Source organism: Dasypus novemcinctus, chromosome 21, assembly GCF_030445035.2.
Source record: "Dasypus novemcinctus isolate mDasNov1 chromosome 21, mDasNov1.1.hap2, whole genome shotgun sequence".
NCBI lineage: Eukaryota > Metazoa > Chordata > Mammalia > Cingulata > Dasypodidae > Dasypus > Dasypus novemcinctus.
In genome coordinates, this window is record NC_080693.1 from 61,915,859 (window position 1) to 61,935,635 (window position 19,777).

Below are 19,777 nucleotides of genomic sequence, written 5' to 3' on the forward strand. Positions count from 1 at the left end.
TCATGCCTAGAATGGGCTCTAACTAGCTGCTTTTCCATGAAATGCACACCACTCTTCCCCACAGGCAGGTCCTGAGATACACCCTTGTTCCATCACACCCCTCTACGTACCTCCAAAATATATACCTGAGCTCCTGTGCTCTTGACATTGTGCATGCAGGCAGCCAGGAAAGGCCAGAAATGAAGGTACATCCATAAAAATGTTTTATTCAACCTGGAGTGCCAGTCAAGATTCTGGGCATTTAGCAAACTTCTGAGTTATTTACCAATGCTGCATTTATTATCAGAGGCAGACCAAGGCCTCAAACAAAGAAATACCACATTCCACTACATTGTCATAATCTGAGTCAGAGAACACAGAGCTAAGAAAATTAAACTTGACCATTAACCTATTGGTAATGACCTCGAGACCTGGGATTTGAAACCCAGGAGATGACGAACTGGTCGTTTTGCTCAATCTCAATGGAAGTTAGATCTGAAACTGAATCTGCAGAATCATGACAAGTAATTGGTTGTTATTGTTTTTTTAATGTGCTTTAAGCAAACACTCATTTTGCTTTTACCTTGAATAAGATCTTTCATCCGTAGTAGCAGTCAAGCTATATTTCAGTGCTGATTGCATCTAGCGATGATGACAGCGGCTGAGGTTTGTTGAGTGCTTGCTAAGAGCCAGGCACTCTGCGAAGCACTCATGCATCATCTCATCAAACTGATATGGACTGGTCAGTTCTCTGCAGAAATGGAAAGCCCTAATCTGCTAAGAACTGGGAGGATTTGCATTCACCTCTGCAAATGTGCAGAAGCATCTGCATTTCCAACCTATTTCTACTAGACTGAGAGGAGCCTCCAGCTCATCAGAGAAGACTTTTTACACAGCAACTTTTCCAATTCAGACAAATGCACACATTCTAACCTGCTTACCTATAAACCGGGATTTGAAGGTTTTCACAATTCTGGGGGACCAGGAGGAGGAAGGCACTGTTAGTAATCACAAGAAAAGGTGAAATTTAACTCTCATGATCTGCAAGTGTTCATAAACTACTTACAGCTTTTCATTATTTTGAAGGAAGCAGACTGAGCCTTACAAGTCACACAAGGCAGGGAGGCCTGGCAAGTTTGCTGTCATCTCTGAAGGTTCCCTCTTCATCCCGGGGCAGAATCCCTCTGAAAAGGTCCTGTCAAAACCTCTGAAGGCAGCCAGCTCTTAAGAAGCCGTCCTGTAGCGGGAAGGGAGTCGGTGAGGTTTATAGAGTAGCTCCAACCCCACCCTTAAACTTCAAAGGGAGTAGTCAGAGCTGGGTCCTCCAGAAGGACGCTAAAGACCTTCCACAGCGGGCCCAAGGTGGAGGAAGTGGGCTGGGACGTCCAGGTTGGGTGAGGGGAGGGAAACTGAGCTGAAGCCAGGGAGGGGCGTGTGTGGGGAGAGCCAGAGCCTTCTAAAGAAGCCCTGAGGATTCCAGGCCTGCGGGGGTTGGAAGGCAGCCTAGTTCTCATTGAAAAAAAAAAAAGGGAGCGAGAGAGTGAGCAACCAAGCGAGAAAACAAAAAACTGGGTCTGAGCATGATTTTTGCCAATAGTACTTTCGCCAGCGCCTCTGCAGGCTCCCAAAGAAAGTCTGCCAGACAGGGACAGACAGACAGACCAACCAAGCGGAAGAGGCTGGCCCACGTCGGCTGGGGTTTGGAATGCTTCAGGGGGTGGAGGAGGCTGCATCGACTCTTTAATAATTGGTTCAGAGACAATTGGACATCCACATGGAAAAGATGAAATAGATCGCTATCTTACAGCAGGCCTCCAAATAAATTCCAGATGAACTAAAGACCTACACAGGGAACAAGCAAAACTATTATGGAGCTTTAGGAAGAAAACATAAAAGGACAGCTTATGACACTGGGTAGGGAATGGTTTCTTTAACAAGGAATAAAATGTTCAAAATATAAAGGAAAAGACAGTTAACTTTTTCCACATTAAAATCTCTGACAATCTCATATGACATCATATGCAAAGTGAAAAGACAAGCCACAGACCAAGACACAATATTTGCAACCCGTACAACCAAGGCAAAACTCAGAATATCGTAAAATCCCTACAAATCAATATGAAAAAAGAAAAAGAAACCACCCAGGAGAAAAATGGGCAAAAGATCTGAGAAGACAATTCACAGAGGAAGAATCTCGAAAAGCCAGTAACAAAAGAAAAGCGAGACAATGACAATTAAAGGTAATACACGATCCTGGACAGGTTCTAAGGAGGGAGGAGAGAAGACTCAAAATGACATTATGTGCCATATGAATACATTGGAATATAGACTGTAAGCTTTATATCAATGTTAAATTTCTTGAACTTGATAATTGCTCTTAAGGTGGACACATCAAGTGGACTATGCTTCTTAGGAAATGTGCATGACTGTATTAAGTGTTCAAGGAGCATGATGTATTCAACCCATACTCAAGTGTTCAGAAAACGGATTTTTAAATAGATAGGCAGATGGATTGATAGATTGATGGACAGATAGAATGATACAGCAAATGTGGCAAAATGTTAAAACTGTTGGATCTGAGTACATAAGGGGATAGGGAAATGTTGAATTTCTCTGTGTGAGGTTTGTATTATTTTCATAACCATTTTCTAAGCTGGAAGTATTTAAAAATAAAAAGTTTTTTAAAAGAAAGAAAAGCTAATCGACTTCATCAGTGATAATAACTGGAAGTATCAACCATTAAATCACATTCAGCATATGTGGAATTCACAAAAATTAACATCTGATAACCCAAGGGTAGATGAGAGAGCAGTAGGACAGAGATGGGAATTCTATTGTTAGAAGAGGGTAAATTGGTTTGACCATCTTGGAGAAAATATGCAAAACCTGGTAAAGTTGAAACCCTTCTAGAGACATTTTCCCTCATGTTCACAAGTGGACAAGTCCTATGCTTTCTCTATCTACTAGAGAATAAGTGGTGGAAACAATCTAACTGCCCCTGTTTGGAAGCATCCAAATGAAATACTATTCATCCAATGAAATACTATACAGCAGTTAAAAGGAGTGAAATAAATCTACACATACTAGTCTGGCTAAATCATAAAAACCTAATGAAGGGTGAAAAAAGCAGGATGTAAAAGGATATATACCATTTATATAATTTTGTAAAAATTTATTGTGCTTATATATATATATAAAAGTTTAGCCATTCTAAGTGTACAATTCAGGAATATTAATTACAATTATATAAAATTTTAAAATAAAAACTGTAAAGTTACAAAATCATGCTTGTATGTCTAAAATTCTTCATAAAATAAAACTAAAATTTAAAAGGAGAAAATTGCATTAGATCCAGCCGCTCTACCTAGCAGATCCCTCAGAGTCGCTTCCCGTGGAGCGGGCTAGCTCGATACACCTGGACCGCTGCATAGACCCGGCCGGACCTGCGAGGCCGCCCCGGGACGGCCCCGCCCCTCCCCTCTCTCCTACCGGCGTCTGGACCCTGCGGGCCCCCTCGACTCTTAATGCGCAGGCGCAGAGCAGGGTGACAGCAGCGGGAAGGGTGTGTCCTCACTCTGCGCAGGTGCGGAATTCCAGCTGTGCCGGCGGTGAGAGAAAATGATGCCCAGGTTCGGCTCCCAGGCCGGCGGGCCCAGAGGAGGCCCGTACTGCACACGCGCAGAGCGAGCACCCGCGTCAAAAGACCGAGAGAGTGCACTGCCCACGTCCCGCGGGCCCCGCTGCCCAGCACTCGTCTCTGCTGTGACTCCCTCCCGGCGGGGCTGAGCGCCCAGGTCTGAGGAGCGATGCCCCGGGAGATCATCACCCTGCAGCTGGGCCAGTGCGGCAACCAGAGTGAGCGAGTGCCGGGCGCCGTCAGGCTCCGGTTCTGCCCCTTCGGGTTCCACCCAAGTGCTTGGCACCCTGCCATCCCCCTTTCCCTTCCAGGAACCCCTGTCCTCATGCGCATGATGAGCTGAGCCCCAGAACGAGCGTAGGCCTCCAGCCCCAGGCTCAGATGGCTCCCGGACCCAGGCGTCTTGGGCCCACTCTGAGGGTGACAGCCTCTGACCCCGGCCCTGGGCTCCTGAGACATTATGGCTCTAGCAGACCCAGGCGTCTCCTCCCCTCCCCCAGTTGGGTTCGAGTTCTGGAAACAGCTGTGCGCCGAGCATGGTATCAGCCCTGAGGGCATCGTGGAGGAGTTCGCCACCGAGGGCACTGACCGCAAGGACGTCTTTTTCTACCAGGTGCCCCAGAGACTTGGCCAGGGCTGCCAGGGGGTCAGGGGGCCTGAAGGGAAGGGCAGCGGCCTGGTACTGGGAAACACGCTTGGGCAGAGGGGCCAGGACTTGAGGAGAGAGTGCGGGGCGGGTCCAGAGTGTGGGCGAGTGTAGCACTGGGAAGGCGCCAGCTGACTGGGCCCCCCTGGACTCCCCTGGACAGGCAGACGATGAGCACTACATCCCGCGGGCCGTGCTGCTGGACCTGGAGCCCCGGGTGATCCACTCCATCCTCAACTCCCCTTACGCCAAGCTCTACAACCCCGAGAACATCTACCTGTCTGAGCACGGCGGAGGAGCTGGCAACAACTGGGCCAGCGGATTCTCCCAGGTCATTTGCTATTCCTGGGGAGGGCCCACAACACCCTTCTTCTGTGGGGATAGCCCTCTGACTTCCCAGAGAGAGATGGATCCAGATCTAAGGTGTATTAATGCTGGAGGGAGAGAACGATGGCTGAGGGGATTTCAATTTTTTAAAGTTAATTATGTAATATTATTAAGCTAGTGCTGTGTGCCAGGCATTCTAAGAGCTTTACATATATTAACTTATTTAAACTTTCCAGCAACGCTATGAGGTAGGTACTACAGATCCACAGTCTCTGATCTACCTTTCCAGAATCCAAAAATGTGAAACCAAAGGAAGTCTAACTCATTTAGCAGCAAACCCAAATCTCAGTGGAGAAGAGGTTATTTATACATTCTATTCAACATATTGTGAATACTCATACTTTTCATTGCAGAAATGGTAATGCATTTGATTAACATGCCTCAGATCCCCACTGCAGGTATTGCTTAATGTGTATCAGATGTACCATATCTCCTTTCTAAAATCTGAGATATCTTGCCCCAAGGATTTTAGATAGAGTCCAGGGAACTATATTATCACCTTCATTTTACAGATGAAGAAACAGAGGCATAGAGTTTAAGTAACCTGTCCATCGTCACCCAGATAAATAGAAATAGAGCTAATATGTGAACCCAGGCAGTCTGAATGTGGAGTGCCCACTTGTAACCACTCTGCTATACTGCCTCTCAATGCAAATAAAAAGACTGATGATGTTCCAGAAAAGGACTTTTGGGTACTATTAAGGAGAATCAAGAGAGGCTATTCCGAGGTAAGAGTCCTTGTCCTTTGGTTCTGTCTCACTCTGACCCTCCCCATGTCTCTAAAGGGAGAAAAGATCCACGAAGACATTTTTGACATCATAGACCGGGAGGCAGATGGCAGTGACAGTTTAGAGGTGAGTGTCCCAGGAAAGCCAGTGGGAGCCAACATAGAGAATTCTTGGTAACATCCTTTAGAAGCCACCTATTAGGCATAGGACCCTTTGCAGTGGGAAGTCACTGGGCCATCTTCTAAGTTGTATGTATATGGGGGGTGGGAAGGATGGGGGAGAAGCTAGAGAAGATAGTGGTCTAAGAAATTGGGGGATGGCCTAGTTTGAAATCTTGCCTCCTGATACCTGGATACTGACTGCCCTTCCCCCATGCAGGGCTTTGTGCTGTGTCACTCCATTGCTGGAGGGACTGGCTCTGGCCTGGGCTCCTACCTTTTAGAAAGACTGAATGACAGGTAAGTCTGTATTTGGGGGGCTGGGAGGAGACAGGACTTCCAACTTGGCCTTCTAAGTGTCTGGGAAGCCCTTCAGATAGTTCTGTAGTGAGGAAAGTGAAGCCACAAAGACCAAGAATCTTTTCACACTCTCAATGGTTGGAACCAAAGCCTAAAATCTGGACCCTAGATGAAGGTCCATGGAGTATGACCAGGCTTAGAGTTATGACCCTAGATCCTAAGATCTCTGTCCTTCCCCCTTTGGGGTTACAGACTTCTAAAACTCAAGTCTTCCTTTTCTACTCCAATTACCCCACCCAATTTTCCCATATAGATTTAGCTGCTTCCAGATTATTGTTAAGGGAGCCCTATGCTCACCAAGTCTCTAATCTGTTGACCTGAGCATCTTCTTTCAATACCACTAGGTACCCTAAGAAGCTGGTGCAGACGTACTCAGTGTTTCCCAACCAGGACGAGATGAGCGATGTGGTGGTGCAGCCCTACAACTCGCTGCTCACGCTCAAGAGGCTGACCCAGAATGCAGATTGCGTGGTGAGCCCTAGGTTCTACCTTTCCCTACTTCCAAGCCCCTTGCCTATTTCCTCATCTTCATACAATAATTAAAATCCATTTTGAGCCCTCCTATGGCACAGGCTTGTGCAAGCCCCTTTTGGATGTTTCTTTCTGCCGTGAGGCTCAAGGGAAGTTAAGCTTCAGAGCCACTTGGATGGGTCCGTGGTTGTCAGAGGATGTGGAGACCTTGAATGCCTGTGCACATAGGGCAGGTTCAGTCCCTGGCAGGAGAGTGAGGGTTGGCCTCAGCTGGCTTTAGGTGCAGTTGCAGAATGTCCCCATCACCCAGGTCAGGGTAGCTGGCAACCTGTCCCCACAGATCCATCACCTCTTCTGTCCCCCAGGTGGTGCTGGACAACACGGCCCTGAACCGGATTGCCACAGACCGCCTGCACATCCAGAACCCGTCCTTCTCCCAGATCAACCAGCTGGTGTGCCCCCACTCCTGGACCCCTCTGCACTGGGACCCTCCCTGCTCAAGGGCTGGCTGGGGAAGGGAGGCCCTGCCCAGGCTGAGACCTGTGACATGCCACCCCCGCCCCCAGGTGTCCACCATCATGTCGGCCAGCACCACCACCCTGCGCTATCCTGGCTACATGAACAATGACCTCATCGGCCTCATCGCCTCGCTCATCCCCACGCCGCGGCTGCACTTCCTCATGACCGGCTACACCCCCCTCACCACAGACCAGTCGGTAAGAGGAGCCCCGGCAGGCCCTGACCCGGCCTTCTCCCCACTGCCCCAGAAGCTGTCCTTTGCTCAGGCACTGGTGCAGAGCACGTGGCTCTCCTGCTGCCTTGCTCGACACCTGTCTCTGCTTTGGCCCCCTGCGGGGTGGGTTGTACACGGGCTGCTCGTTCCTGCACAAGAACCGAGGAGGACTAAGATCCCTGGTCCTACTACTGCAGATGCTCGGCGTAGACCTGTCTCCACAGACCCCCCACAGAGGGACCAGACGACCCCGAGTCTGATGGGCACGTGTGCTGACCGCTCTTCTTTTCTGTCCGTGTCTCTGGACTGCGTCCTGAGTGCTGGCTGGTCCCTGTTCTCCACTCCCCCCTCAGGTGGCCAGCGTGAGGAAGACCACGGTCCTAGATGTCATGAGGCGGCTGCTGCAGCCCAAGAATGTGATGGTGTCCACAGGCCGGGATCGCCAGACCAACCACTGCTACATCGCCATCCTCAACATCATCCAGGGAGAGGTGGACCCCACCCAGGTAGGTGGGGCCCCTTCAGTCTACCCCTGGGCCCGCAGGGGTAGAGGAGAGGCTACCACCACCACTCCTGTGCCCTCCCCAGGTGCACAAGAGCCTGCAGAGGATCCGGGAACGCAAGTTGGCCAACTTCATTCCGTGGGGCCCAGCCAGTATCCAGGTGGCCCTGTCGCGGAAGTCTCCCTACCTGCCCTCGGCCCACCGGGTCAGCGGGCTCATGATGGCCAACCACACCAGCATCTCCTCGGTGAGTCTAGTCTTATTTTGGTGTCTGTTCCAGTAGCCACTTTCATCACCTCCCCCTGTCCTTCCCTAACCCTCTATCCTTGGCCCTGGCACCCACGAAGGGGATTTCCATGTCTTTCAGCTGTTTCAAAGTTCCTGCCAGCAGTATGACAAGCTCCGAAAGCGGGAGGCCTTCCTTGAGCAATTCCGCAAGGAAGACATCTTTAAGGAAAACTTCGATGAGCTGGACAGGTCCAGGGAGGTTGTACAGGAGCTCATTGATGAGTATCATGCAGCCACACGGCCTGACTATATCTCCTGGGGCACCCAGGAGCAGTGACATTCCTCCCCACCACTGCCTTGGGGACAGTAATGATGGCTCCACCATGTTGGTTCCTCTGACCCACTTTCCTCTCACCAACAACCTTTCTAGGTTAATTGCCAGCCTAGGAACTGACCCTGCTTCCTTCTCCCTCCATGTCCTCAGCCTTGATACACTTGTTTAGCTCCAATGAAGTCATACAGCCCTGGTTTTGCATATAGCCAGAGCTTAGTCTGTGAATACAAGGACCATGATGGGATCTCCAGGTTCCCTCCCAATTTTACGGCATGTGATAGCAGAGTAGACTTTACCTGTTCTAACTTTTAACAACTTAATCTCAGTCTTGGTGTGTCCACTGTTTCCATTGTCATCTCATTGTAGTGCACCAGGCTGTTTTGCTGGGTCAGTCCCATCCAAGGTTACAGAGGGTTACTGAGGTCTGCTGTCTCCTCGGTGCCTAAGCTCCTGCTCCAGGGTGGAGCAGTGTAGCCCCAGCCTTCTCCACTCTATGCAGAGGATGCAGGGGCTATTTAAGGAAGGTCCAAAGCATTCTGAGCACTTCAGGAAAGCCCAGAGCTGTCAGAACCCCAGGAACTCAACCCAGTTCAATCCAACCTGATAAGCAGGAACAGAACTCAGGAGGAGGGTTAAGCCCAATCTGAGAAGCACCTTTTCTGTGCCAGAGAAGCTCTTGGGTCTGTATCCTGCATCCCAGGCTTGAAGCAGTAGGCACACAAAAGATGGACCTGACTGGGGCCCAGAAGGCTGGACACTGGGGTAGGAACTGGGCAGTGCCAGACCTGATGACTCACTGCCCTCTGGCTTCAGGGATGCCAGGAGGCCACCCCCACAATACCCAGTGGAGAAGGGAGGGTGAGTAATTGCCAGCTTTCAAAGCTGCCCTTTTGCCTGCTCCACTTACCACCATATAGCAGCATATTGGCCATGTAGAGGTTAATTCCAGAAGGTCAAGGAGGGTGGAGCCCTGTGGTGTCCAGACTTCCCTGTGCCTGATAAAAGCCCAGAGTGTGGGCGGTCACAGAGGCAGGGTTCTGAACTGTGGGGTTCCAACTTGTCCACTGACAACACTCCAACAGGAAGAATTTGTGTAAATAAGGATTTTTTTTTTTTTTGCTTCTCTTCTACAAATAAATTAAGAAACAAACTAGAAAATTGTCCACAACCATTGAAGCCCTTGGGTGTGGGGTGCCCTGTCCCTGCAGGGCCAAAAGGGTCTATGGTTCCCTCAAATCTCCAAGTAGTCCAGGCCCAAGCTGGAGACAGGAGGGAGGTCGTGACCTCTTGGCAAGATCAGTCCTGCAGCTGCCCCATACTGCCAGACTGTCCCTGGGGCTCATCCAGGCCCGGGTGCTGGCTGGAAGGGGAGGTGTCTGGCAGGTATTGGCATGGAGGAGAAGGGCTGCCACAGGGCCCCGCAGGGGAGGGGTTGGCCAAGTAGGCGTTCACCAGCTGCATGATCTCTTCCACCTAAGAGAGGGCAGAGGGCAGAGGGCATTAGAGGCCACCAGGCTCTCCTTGTCTCACCCTCCACCCAGACTCTGGAGCTCCAGCTTCCTTACCAGGGCTCTACATGATCTGGTCTCTGTGACCTTTCCTCCTATCTCTACTCCCTCACTTACTCTGTGTCAGTTGCACTGGCCTTCTTTCTGCTCCTCTAGCATGCCAGGTTTATTGCCATCTAGGGGCCTCTGTGCTGGCAGTTCTGTCTATCTGGAATGCTGTTCCCCCAGATCTTCCCGTGCTAGCTTAAAAATGTCACCTCCTTTGAGAATCCTCCCCTGGCCATCCTACCTAATGCTATGGCCCTTTCCAGCTACTTCCTTTTGTTACTCTGTCCTTTGTAGCATTACCACTCTCTAAATAATCTTTGATTCCTTGTTTATTGTCGGACTCCTACACTCTTATGTAAGCTCCTTGAGTTTGTCTGTGATCACCCAGTGTTTAGAGCTGTACATGACCATGCTAGATGTTCAGTAAATGTTTCTTGACCTCCCCTCCCCTTCTCCTTCTACAACCCTTCTTCCCACTCACCTGGGGGCTCTGCAAGAGAAGCTGGCTCTCTCCCACCTTCAGAGCCAGGAGGTGGGGGGCCCATTAGCTGGCAGGCGGCCACATGGCCATAACTGACACTGTGGATAGGCTCTGTCTCACCCGGTCTGGAGAGGGACATGGCCTTGGCTCCCAGGCCCAGGCATAGTTTCTGTGGAGCACCCCCACCAGGGTCCTGCAGACAGACAGGCAGAGTCAGGGTGGAAGGAGGGAGCCCTGCAGCACTTTTCAATTTTTTTGGTGGTGGTTGGAGAGAACTGTGGCGGTGAGCAAGAAATTTCCCCATCCTCCCTATAACCCACCAGGCATGTCTGGAGGGGGCTAAGGCTCCAGATAGGTGAGGGCCCCAGGGGCAGTTCTTCCTGAGGTTTGAGATGGGCAATGGTGCTGGGGTCCCCATAGTGTGAAGTGAAATGACCCATAGCAGGGCCCTGTGGTTCTGGAGAAAAGTGTGGGGCTTGGGCCGCCAGAGTCCCCTTCTCCCTTCTCCCCCTCACCGTGCTCAGCTCCAGAACGTCATACCGAGCAGCGCCGAACCCCGGACACTGCGCCGCCAGAGCCAGGTAGGCGGCCATGGCTTCAGCTCGGCCCATGCCCCGCAGCCGCTTCCAGCCGCCTAGCACAGCAGTGGCTGTGCTGGCGCCGCCGCCTCCGTCGCGGGCTCCGTTTTCCGCCGTGCGGCAGGCCCCGCCGCGCCGGGCCCGCTCCGCCCGCCTCTTTGCCAGGCCTGGGCTCCAGAAGGCCCCGGCCAGCAGGGCGGCGGAGTGGGGCGGCCTGGGGGCCGTGCGGGGCGGCTCCTCCCACGGCGGGGCGGGGGCCGGCAGCAGGCGGTCCAGGCGAGGCAGCGGCGCCAGCGGGGAGAAGTCCCGGTGCAGGCTCTGCAGGCGCAGCGCCGCCAGGGCGCGCAGCGTGTCGTCTGGCGGGGGTGGCCGGCCACGCAGCAGCAGAGCGTGAGCCTACGAGGGAAAACACCCGGGACGTGGAATTTGAGGAGGCCTGGGTTCAAGGGAAGCCCCCCTCAAGGTTGCCATGACAATTAAATGAGGTGGCCTAGAAAGGGTGGTGTTCATAGAGTCGGGGCGTGAATATCCGAGATCCTCACTTGTTCAAAGAGGAAAGGCAGTTCGTGACCCTCTGGGGACAACCCCTCAGGGTGTAGAGGTCCGTGAAGACGCAGACATAGTCTCCAGCCCGAGTCCAGCAAGTCCTCCAACCCTGCTTCCTCGGCGGTCAAACTTCAGAAAGAAAAGGAGGCGATGCGACGGCAAAGCTAGGCTCCCCAAGGCACGTGAGCCGTGTGGGAAAAGGACGGGACCAATCTGGGCTGGGGCCAGACTTCCAGATTTTGGGGGCTGGAGCCTCCCACCGCCTGGGTCCAGTCAGGCTTTAAAGCAGACAGTAACCCCCCGCAGGCGGGGGCAGGTCTGCGACCCTCGCAAGCCTCACTGGGCAGGGAACGCAGTAAGCGCGCGATAAACGTTTCTTTAATGATTGTCCGAAGCAGAGAGACAAAAAGCTAACGGAGAGCAGGGCTGGGGCTGGACAATTACTTCTCAAACCTGGTGAGCACGTCGGCCACGAGGGTCCCCCCAGCCAGGGCTCGCTCCTGGGCCCCTCGTTGCTCGTACAGCGCGAACGCATGGCGGCTCCGGGCCAAGCCCAGCCGAGCCACCAGCTCGCGCGCCACCTGCAGGGAAGGCGGGGGAGGGGGAAATCAGGCCGCGCAGGGAGGGGCCGATCCTATTGGGGAGGTCTTTCAGGTCTCTTAGTTCCTCCACCTTCCCCCCTTTACCCAAAAGATGAATTTGAGCCACTGACGAACCGGGGACTCAGGCACTGGAAGAGCCGGGCATGGGAAGCTGGAGGGGGGCGGGGTTGAAGGTACCAGGACCTCCCTCTGACCTCACCTCCCCCGCCGTTGTGTGGGAGTCGATGGCCACCGGGCAGGTGCCAGCCCCGGGACAGTGCACCGTGCACAAAAGCTCTTGCCGCCGGCTCAGCGCGGAAATCTCCGCCAGCGACGGCACCAGCTCTCGGCCTCGTGTCCGGCCCAGCGCTCTTCGGATGAAGCGCGCATACTCAGCCAGCTCCGAGTCCGGCAGCGCCTGCTCGGTCCTGGGAGAGGGGTTATCCATGGATCGGTGCTCGCAGGGTTTCCCTTCTCGCCTCCCTCCCGACTTCTTGTATTATAGTTTCTTTCATCTCCTCGAGTTCTTCCTTCCAACTCTAAGCTCCTTGGAAGCAGTGGCCAGCTCCTCTAAATCTGTCCCTGTCACTGTACAAAGCTGAATTACATTTTAAGTCCCCTGGCAGCTCTCTCCCAACAGTCCCCTTCCACTTCCAAAAGTGTCCTGTGATCCACCTTCAGGCTAAAATCCAAATTCCAGCTTTCCAACCTAAAAATCCTGGCGCCTGAATCAGCCCCAAGGAAAAGAAGGCTATTTTATAACTCCTCTGCCCAAAGGGGGCGCCATTTTCTAATGCTTCTGCCCACAAATGGGATACCACCTCATAATCCCCATAAAGGTGCTATATATGCTAGCAGGGGCCCTGCCTTCTTGGGGCCTGCCCTTCTCACCTCTCCAGATGCCCCAGGAGGTGGCCCCTAACGGCTCCCCCAGGTCGGAAAGTGCAGCTCATGCAGGTGAGGAGCTGCCAGTACCGCAGGGCTGCAGGGTCTTGGGTAGCAGGGGGCCCTGGGGGGCCCGCGGGGCCTGAAGTCTGCTTAGCCAGCTGCAGGAAGAGTTCGTCCCTGAGTGCAGGCAGGTCCCGGCAGGTCTGGAGCACACCCTGCATCAGGGGCTCGGGGCGCCGTGCCCCCTCCAGGGCCTGCAGCGCCAGGAATAGCCTCACTGCCTCCTCCCGCAAGGATGAGTAGCCAGGACCTGTGGGAGGGTGGGGGAGGAGGGACGGTTTGGAGGGAGGAAAGAGAGTTGGGCCCTGGGAGGAAGGCATGAACCAGAGGAAGGTCAGAGGGAGTATAAGGGGACAAGGGGTGGTGAGGTGAGGAGGGTATGAATGACAGACAGAGTGAAGGGAAAGCAATGGTCCCCAACAGTGCCAAACTCAACCCCAGCCTCCCAGGAATCCCTGCTGTTGGATGCTGCTAAGTCTGAACTTTGGGTTAGTACAGTAGAGGAATAGACAAAGGGACAGAGATTCAAACCCCAGATACTGAGGGCCATGACCAAGGGCCAGGAAACAGGTGAGACTGGGAATCAGAAAGCCAGGGTTCTCCTTCCAGCTCCCCTTAACACTCTAGTTGTAGGACTTGGGAAAGTCACTGTCCTCTCTTGCAGAGAAGTATAAGCTGGATGAGGGCAGCTGCTCTTCCAGCATTTTCTCCCAAATTGGTGGCTTTCCCACCACATGTAAAGGTAATATGGCATGGTCTTAAGAATATGATGAAAAGAGTGGAAGAGAGTGTAAAACTCATGAAGGAACATCTGTGGTCAGAATGAGACCCGTAGGGAACATGGCCAAAGGGGACCCTTTCTTCTGTGCTGGCAATCCTTCCTTGGGTATCAGTCTTGCCAACTTTGGGTTTCGCCTTCATCCATGGAAAAGTGAGGGGCTGGGGAGGCCCCCTGAGAACGCCAAGGTCTCTGCCAGGTGAGACATTCAGATTCTTATCTCTGATCCACCCCATCCAGACCTGGGAACTTGGGCCACGGGAGCACTCACCTGGGGCGCCCACTCCGTAAGGTAGGGGCAGGAGTGGGGCATACAAGGCTCCGCTTGTGTGCCTCAGAATCGGATTCCGGCGGTAAATGAGGGCCACTGCCTCCGGGTCTCGGCAACTCTCCTAGACACGCAATGAGAGGGTCACTTGAAGAGAAAGATGGTTCCACAAGATCCAGGCAGCTTCTGGGTCCACCACCCTCCTTGCTCTCACTGAACTCCCTTCTCTCGCACCTGAATGTCCCTGAGCAGCAGCTGGGTGGGGGTCTCCAATGGTGCCTTTGCTGCAATCACTTCACGCAGCGCCACCCCCCAGCGCTCTGCCTCTGCCTGGCGGGGCGAGCAGAGGCGGACGCTGTGCTTCCGGCCAGACACTGTCACTGACCACAGACCTGGGGAGAAGAGAGACCGTGGATGGCCACCAGGGCTGGCTGGGGTCACTGCCCAAGGGAGGTAGGAGAGTCACCACTGGGTCTCACCAGTCTCCTTGGGCCTGCGCTCCGGGCCGGTCACTGAGCACAGGCTAGTGAGCACCAGGCTCCCGAGCCGCCGCGCCCCGTGCCCGCTGCTGCTGAACTGGTCCAGGGAGTCCCGGGTGAGCACGAACCAGGCCCGGCGCGGGGACAACCAGGGCCGCGCCCCTCCTCCTCGGGGCTCGCGGTACAACCAACCTGGGGGGAGGAGGGAGGAGTAGAAGGACGGAGGAGGAATCAGCAAGAGGAGACGTAATCCCCCCGAGGGCTAGGATTGGGGATCTCCAGACTGCACGGGGGTCCCACCTTTCACGACGATGTCCGGATCGTCTTCCCGCGGCCCCTTCTCGGGGATGAGGCTCCGGGTCTCCTCAAAACTCTGCAGCCTGGGCCAGGGAAAGGGAGGGTTGGGCAAGGCTGCTGGGCCCCCACCCCACCTTGAGGGGGCGCCTTACTAGAGGGTCCCCAGACCTTGAGGGTCCTGGCTCCAGAGCTGGTCACCCCTCCCCCAGGCTGTGGGAACCGCCGAGCTGCTCTGACCTCGCACCAGAAATAGCCCGGACCCCCCCTTTCTCCCAGCGCCCCCGGCTGGACCGCCCCCAGGGACCCCGGCCAAACCACAGCGTCCGGCACAGGGCCTCTCCCTTATTGCACAACCGTGGGAGGGAAGACTGAGAGGATGGGGGTCGCGAGAACTGGCTGGGGTCTCCAGACCGTGGGGGCGGTGGTGGGGACTCACCTGTTGGAGACTGGTCCTCCCCTCACCGGCTGAGTCAGTGTCACTTCCAGGGGGCCCTGGAGAAACAGGCAGGGAGGTACTCAGGGTCAGAGCCCTCCCCACGCCATGCTTGTGGCTTCTGGCTCCAAGACAGAGCGTCTCAGGGGATTCAGGCATCAAGGAGCAGGGTCGTGGCTGCGGCAGAGCGAGTTAGAGCCTCTGGCCCCTCCCCTGTCCACAAGGTCTACAGAACAGGTCCAGCCAAGAAGCTAAGGCCAGCACCTTACCTCCATTATACTTGAAGATGCAATCAGCGGTAGGGTAGGGTAGGGTGGATAAAAGCACTGGGCAGAAGTCTGGAGAGGTGGGTCTAGTACCCGGCCAGCCACTAACTCTCTGTGGAACCGTGGGCAAGTCCCTTCCTATTTTGGGGTCTCAGTTTCCCCATCTAGAAAACAGGAAAGTTGGACAAAGTCCTTTCTTTCCCAGCAGGCTCCGAGTCACCCCGTCCTCTTCATTTTTCCTTTCCAGCTCATTCCCGCTTGCTGCCAAGGGCAAGGGGCAGCGCAAAGGTAAGGGAAGGAAAGGTATTTTTTTCTCCAAGAGTTTCGTATGCCCTCCACAGATGCCCCTGAGGCTCAGCGGTGAGCCAAGACCCTGCCCCTCGGCTGGGGCTCAGGAAGGGCAGACCAGGCTGAGGACTGGCATGTTCCAGGCAAAGTGTAGTCTGGATTTTGTCCACCCTCCACCCACCCCCCATGGCCCTGCAACTTCAATCCTAGACTGGGGTCTGAAAGAGGCCCCAAACTCACCCAGGAGCCAGGCCAGGCAGGAACTGTGCCACCATCCCATTGCACCCAGACTGCTAGAGCCAGAGGGGGGAGGTGGGGGAAAGGGGCCAGGGACACCTGTCCCCAAGCTCCAGGGAGGGGTAGTGGTGGAGGTGGAGCATGAGGGAGGCAATGGCGTGGTTGACAGAGCTGACCCTGCCCAGGCTGGAACCTTGGGAATGCCCAGGTCCTGTTCCTTCTTACAGTGCAGATCCACCCATTTTCTGGAGGTTTTGAGCAGGGCTGTCAACCACAGGGCTACAGGGGCAGGTACTGACCGCCCTCTCAGAACAGCTCTCCTAATCGCAGTCCCCGGGTTCCCTCCCTCTCCCCCCTCTATATTTATCCGCCCTCCGCCTCCGCCAGGTGCTGGCGCCTGCTCCGGAGACAGCAGCCCGCCCCACCCGGGCATTGAGCCACCGGGCCTGCCGGGGACCCCTGAGCGGGGGATGGGAGCCTGGCCTGGGCCACAGGACACAGGAGTCTGGCCACCGGTGTGCAGAGGTATGGGGGGGGGGGGGGGGACTCAGGGGCTAGAGATCTCCCACACCAATCGTGCCTCAGTTTTCCCACGAGGAGATTCGACAAACCCGGGAGTCGAGTGTCCCTCGCCATTCCCTCAAGGATTCCCCCAGGAGCCTCACCAGGGAGGGCCGAGTGTTCTGTTCCGAGTGGCAGGGTAATGAGGAGGGGCCCTCGAAGAGCCGTGGCCCGCAGCTCCCTCTCCGTGGAACCCCTGCCAGGGACCCCAATCCTAGGAGACCTTTTCCCCCCTCGCCGAGGTCCCCACTGCGGGAGCTTCTGCATCTGGCCCCAGTGCTCACGAACTGGGAGCTGAGCGGACCCCGGAGTCCGAGCCGCCCAGCCGGCCTCGCCACATTCCTCGGCGCTGGCGGAGGCGGAAGGAGACGGGATGAGACGCAGACCCGGCGGAGAAGGGAGAGGCAGGGCCAGGTCGCGCCACGAACGACGCCTCTCTTGCCTAAGGGCCCCAGCAGGTGGACAGCGCCCAGTGAGCGGCGCGAGGCCCACAGGCACATCCCGAGCAGGGCTTCTGGCCCCCAAGCCAACTCCCGCCCCCCAGGTTCCCAGTCCGCCAAAAGCGCGGCGTTCTCCTCGAATCTGGAGCGGGAGCAGGCGTGATGGCCCGTTGGGGTGAGAGGGATCAAGACGAGGCTGCGAGCCCCCCGGGACTTACCCTCCCGCCGCCCTCTGGACTCGAAGTCCGTAGCTCAAAGGTCTCCTCGTCCTCGTCCTCGTCCCCGTCCCCGCTAAGCTCGCCGTCCCCGAAGTCCCGGTGCAGAAGAGTGAAGCCTCGACGGCAGCAGAGGAGCCACCATAATCCCCCGGGGAGAGGCATCCGGGCGGGCAGCCGGGGGATGGGGGCGCGGGCAGCCTCCGCGGAGCAGCAGGGGGTCGGAGAAACTGCAGGGCTCCGACCCTGGCAGGGTGGGGGGGGAGGGGAGGCTGGAAGAGGAGGGAGAAGGAGAACAGGGAGGGGGCAGTGCCCTGCGCTGGGGTGCAAGGGGACGCTGGCTAGAGCCTGCTGGGGCTCAATGTCTGGGGCCCCCCGGAGGGGGGAGGGGGAAGAGCGCCCAGGGCCGGGAGGGGGGGGTGGAGGGGAGGAGGAGGGAGCAATGTCCGGAGCTGGGAAGTAGTGTCCGTTGTAGTGTCCAGCCCTGTGGGGGGGCAGTGTCCGGTGCAGTGTCCGAGGTGGGCAATTGTCCAAGCTTCAGGGAGGGTCGTGTCCGGTGTGGGCGTCCGGAGGCCGGGGCCCGGGCGGCGCGCGCTGGCGCTCCCTGCAGCCCCGGGGACTGGCGCGCTGGGGGCGCGAGGCGCAGCGCGCGGGACCCCGCCTCCCCAACTCCCTCCCTCCCGCCGGCTCCCCCCCTCCCACCTCCCGCTCTCCTCCCTTTTTTACAGGGCAGGGTCCAGGTTTCGTCACAGTCTCCTCTATCCAATCTCTGTGCCTGGCGCCGGCGCGGCCACCAATCGGACGGCTGAAGTGGCGGCGGGTTGCATCATGTGCCGCTGGCTGGGTGACAGCGGGGAGGAGCCGGGGAAAAGGAGGGAGGAGGCGGGGCGACGGTAGCCACGCACCCAGGCCCTGAGGTCGGACGCGGGGTCTAGTGACGTCACGGAAGCCCCGCCTTCAAGCTGGCCAGGCTTTTAACTCTTGGCTCACCAATTAGATAAATTGGTGAGAAGGGCGCTCCGGAGAACGAAGGGTGCAGAAGTAAACGTCGAGGAAGGTGCAGCTGCGGCCCTCTGAACCCCTGTCTCGTCTCAGGGGTCCTGAAAAAGGAGAAAGATTTAGCTACCAAGAGGGTGTCGACTTGCACCCTGATACAGTTCCAGAGGTGTCCGTCCGTCCCGGGGGTGAAGAAGTCCAGTTCTTGATCTGAGTCACTTCCTTTTGAGGTGGAAGAACTGAGGCAGGGACTCCGGGAAGACTCAGAGCTAGGCCGGAAATAAACTCGGGTCTACGGTGCATAGCTCACTGAACGCAGGTGGATAGAGTGTCTCGGGATCCTAGGTGCTGGTCGACTAAATAGAGTAGAGGCCTCTCGGGGCCACTCTGCGGTTCTGGAAAGGAAGGGGTTAACCGAGGCGCCTGGCGGGCGGGGCGGGGCCGGGAGCGGGGCGGGGCCGAGGCGACCGCGGGCGCGCGCCTTGCTGACTCAGCGGCGAATCCCGCGGTCTCCGGTGGAGGATTCCAGGTCGGCCCTCCGTGGCTGGGGTGCTGGACCCTTTGAGGATCAGCGCGGTCTCCCTGCCTTCACGAGATCCTGGCCCCTGAAGGCCGTGACTCGTGATCCCAGCTGCTGGAGGCTCTGGGGAGGAAGGCTAGCCCGGGCTGGGCGGGGCGGCACAGGGCGGGGACGTCAGGCCACCGCCTCCCTAGAGACCTCTTCGCCACGCCACGCCCCATTCGCCCTGGGTCCCCAGACTCCGGGCTAGAACGGCCAGGACAGCTTTGCTGACCGGATATTAAACTGCCAGGGTTGTTGCACGCACGTGAACACGCTTCTGCGGGTCGAGACAGTGTAAAACAAAGACCAGGAATCAATGAGACCTTCTCCAGAGGCCTTCCGGGCCACGCCGTCGCCCCAGGCGATAGTGCCCTGCACTGCGATTTCCTAGGAATAGAGACGCCGCAACTATTTGCTTTCCTCTGGGTCTGAATCCCAGGCCCTTAACCTGCAGAGAGGTTCTTGCTGATGTCTGACTTCCCTCTTTCCTGCAGGCTCAGTGCATTTCCTCGGATCTCCTCCCCAGGGAGTAAGAAGAACAGCAAGTCCTCCAGTCCAGCCCTACCATGCCCGTTGATAATGGCTCATTGGAGAGCTGCAAATTGCAATTCCCTCCCTGTCTTTGTTTTTATCCAAAGTGAAAAACTCTGGCTCACCTTTTAAAATTACTTTTTTTCTTATCGTCATAGAACCTTAGAAGGGACTATAAAGTGGTAATCCAATCCCAACGCCTGCCCAAAGCAAGAATATCCCGGCCCTTGCCCCTACCCTCACCCAGGGGCACAGACAATACACAGCCCTCCACAGCCACAGCCCGAACATTCCAGAGACAGGGAACTTGGTACTTCCTAAGGTAGCCATTACTAGACAGCTTTGGTTGTTAGAAAGCTCTTCCTTAAGCTCTTTCAAGGGGAACCCCTGTCCCTCCTCACCTAACAGCTTTCCCACCTCACCTCCGTTGGAGTGAAAATGGAGGGAGTGTCAGTGCCTAGAACGTTAGCAGGCTCAGTAGCCCCCACCCCCGCCCAGTCTCTCAGCCTCTTCTACTCAGAGCCAAGTGGGAGGGGGACGACCTCCGAGCTCTGCCCTGCTACAAATCACAA

General features: G+C 55.8%; 2 protein-coding genes and 1 long non-coding RNA gene across 3 annotated transcripts; 2 read left to right on the forward strand and 1 right to left on the reverse strand.

The window, feature by feature from the left end:
• The first annotated feature begins 3,401 nt into the window (after positions 1–3,401).
• Positions 3,402–9,322, forward strand: TUBG2 (tubulin gamma 2). Its single transcript, XM_004484604.5, has 11 exons — positions 3,402–3,834; positions 4,117–4,229; positions 4,426–4,593; positions 5,435–5,503; positions 5,756–5,835; positions 6,240–6,366; positions 6,732–6,818; positions 6,933–7,082; positions 7,453–7,605; positions 7,688–7,849; positions 7,970–9,322. Exons 1-11 carry the CDS (start codon positions 3,786–3,788, stop codon positions 8,165–8,167), a joined length of 1,356 nt encoding a protein of 451 aa, XP_004484661.1. The 5' UTR covers positions 3,402–3,785; the 3' UTR covers positions 8,168–9,322.
• On the reverse strand, positions 9,253–17,756 carry PLEKHH3 (pleckstrin homology, MyTH4 and FERM domain containing H3). The gene is given in 14 exon segments (XM_004484606.5): positions 9,253–9,637; positions 10,202–10,258; positions 10,260–10,394; positions 10,717–11,175; positions 11,322–11,454; positions 11,770–11,906; positions 12,127–12,334; positions 12,798–13,104; positions 13,904–14,024; positions 14,135–14,292; positions 14,380–14,571; positions 14,680–14,759; positions 15,113–15,168; positions 17,120–17,756. Coding segments are annotated over 14 exon segments (2,382 nt in total). The 5' UTR covers positions 17,282–17,756; the 3' UTR covers positions 9,253–9,460.
• On the forward strand, positions 16,288–19,339 carry LOC111762197 (uncharacterized). The gene is made up of 2 exons (XR_009182476.2): positions 16,288–16,425; positions 19,169–19,339. It is a non-coding gene; the product is annotated as an uncharacterized lncRNA (long non-coding RNA).
• The last annotated feature ends 438 nt before the right edge of the window (positions 19,340–19,777 follow it).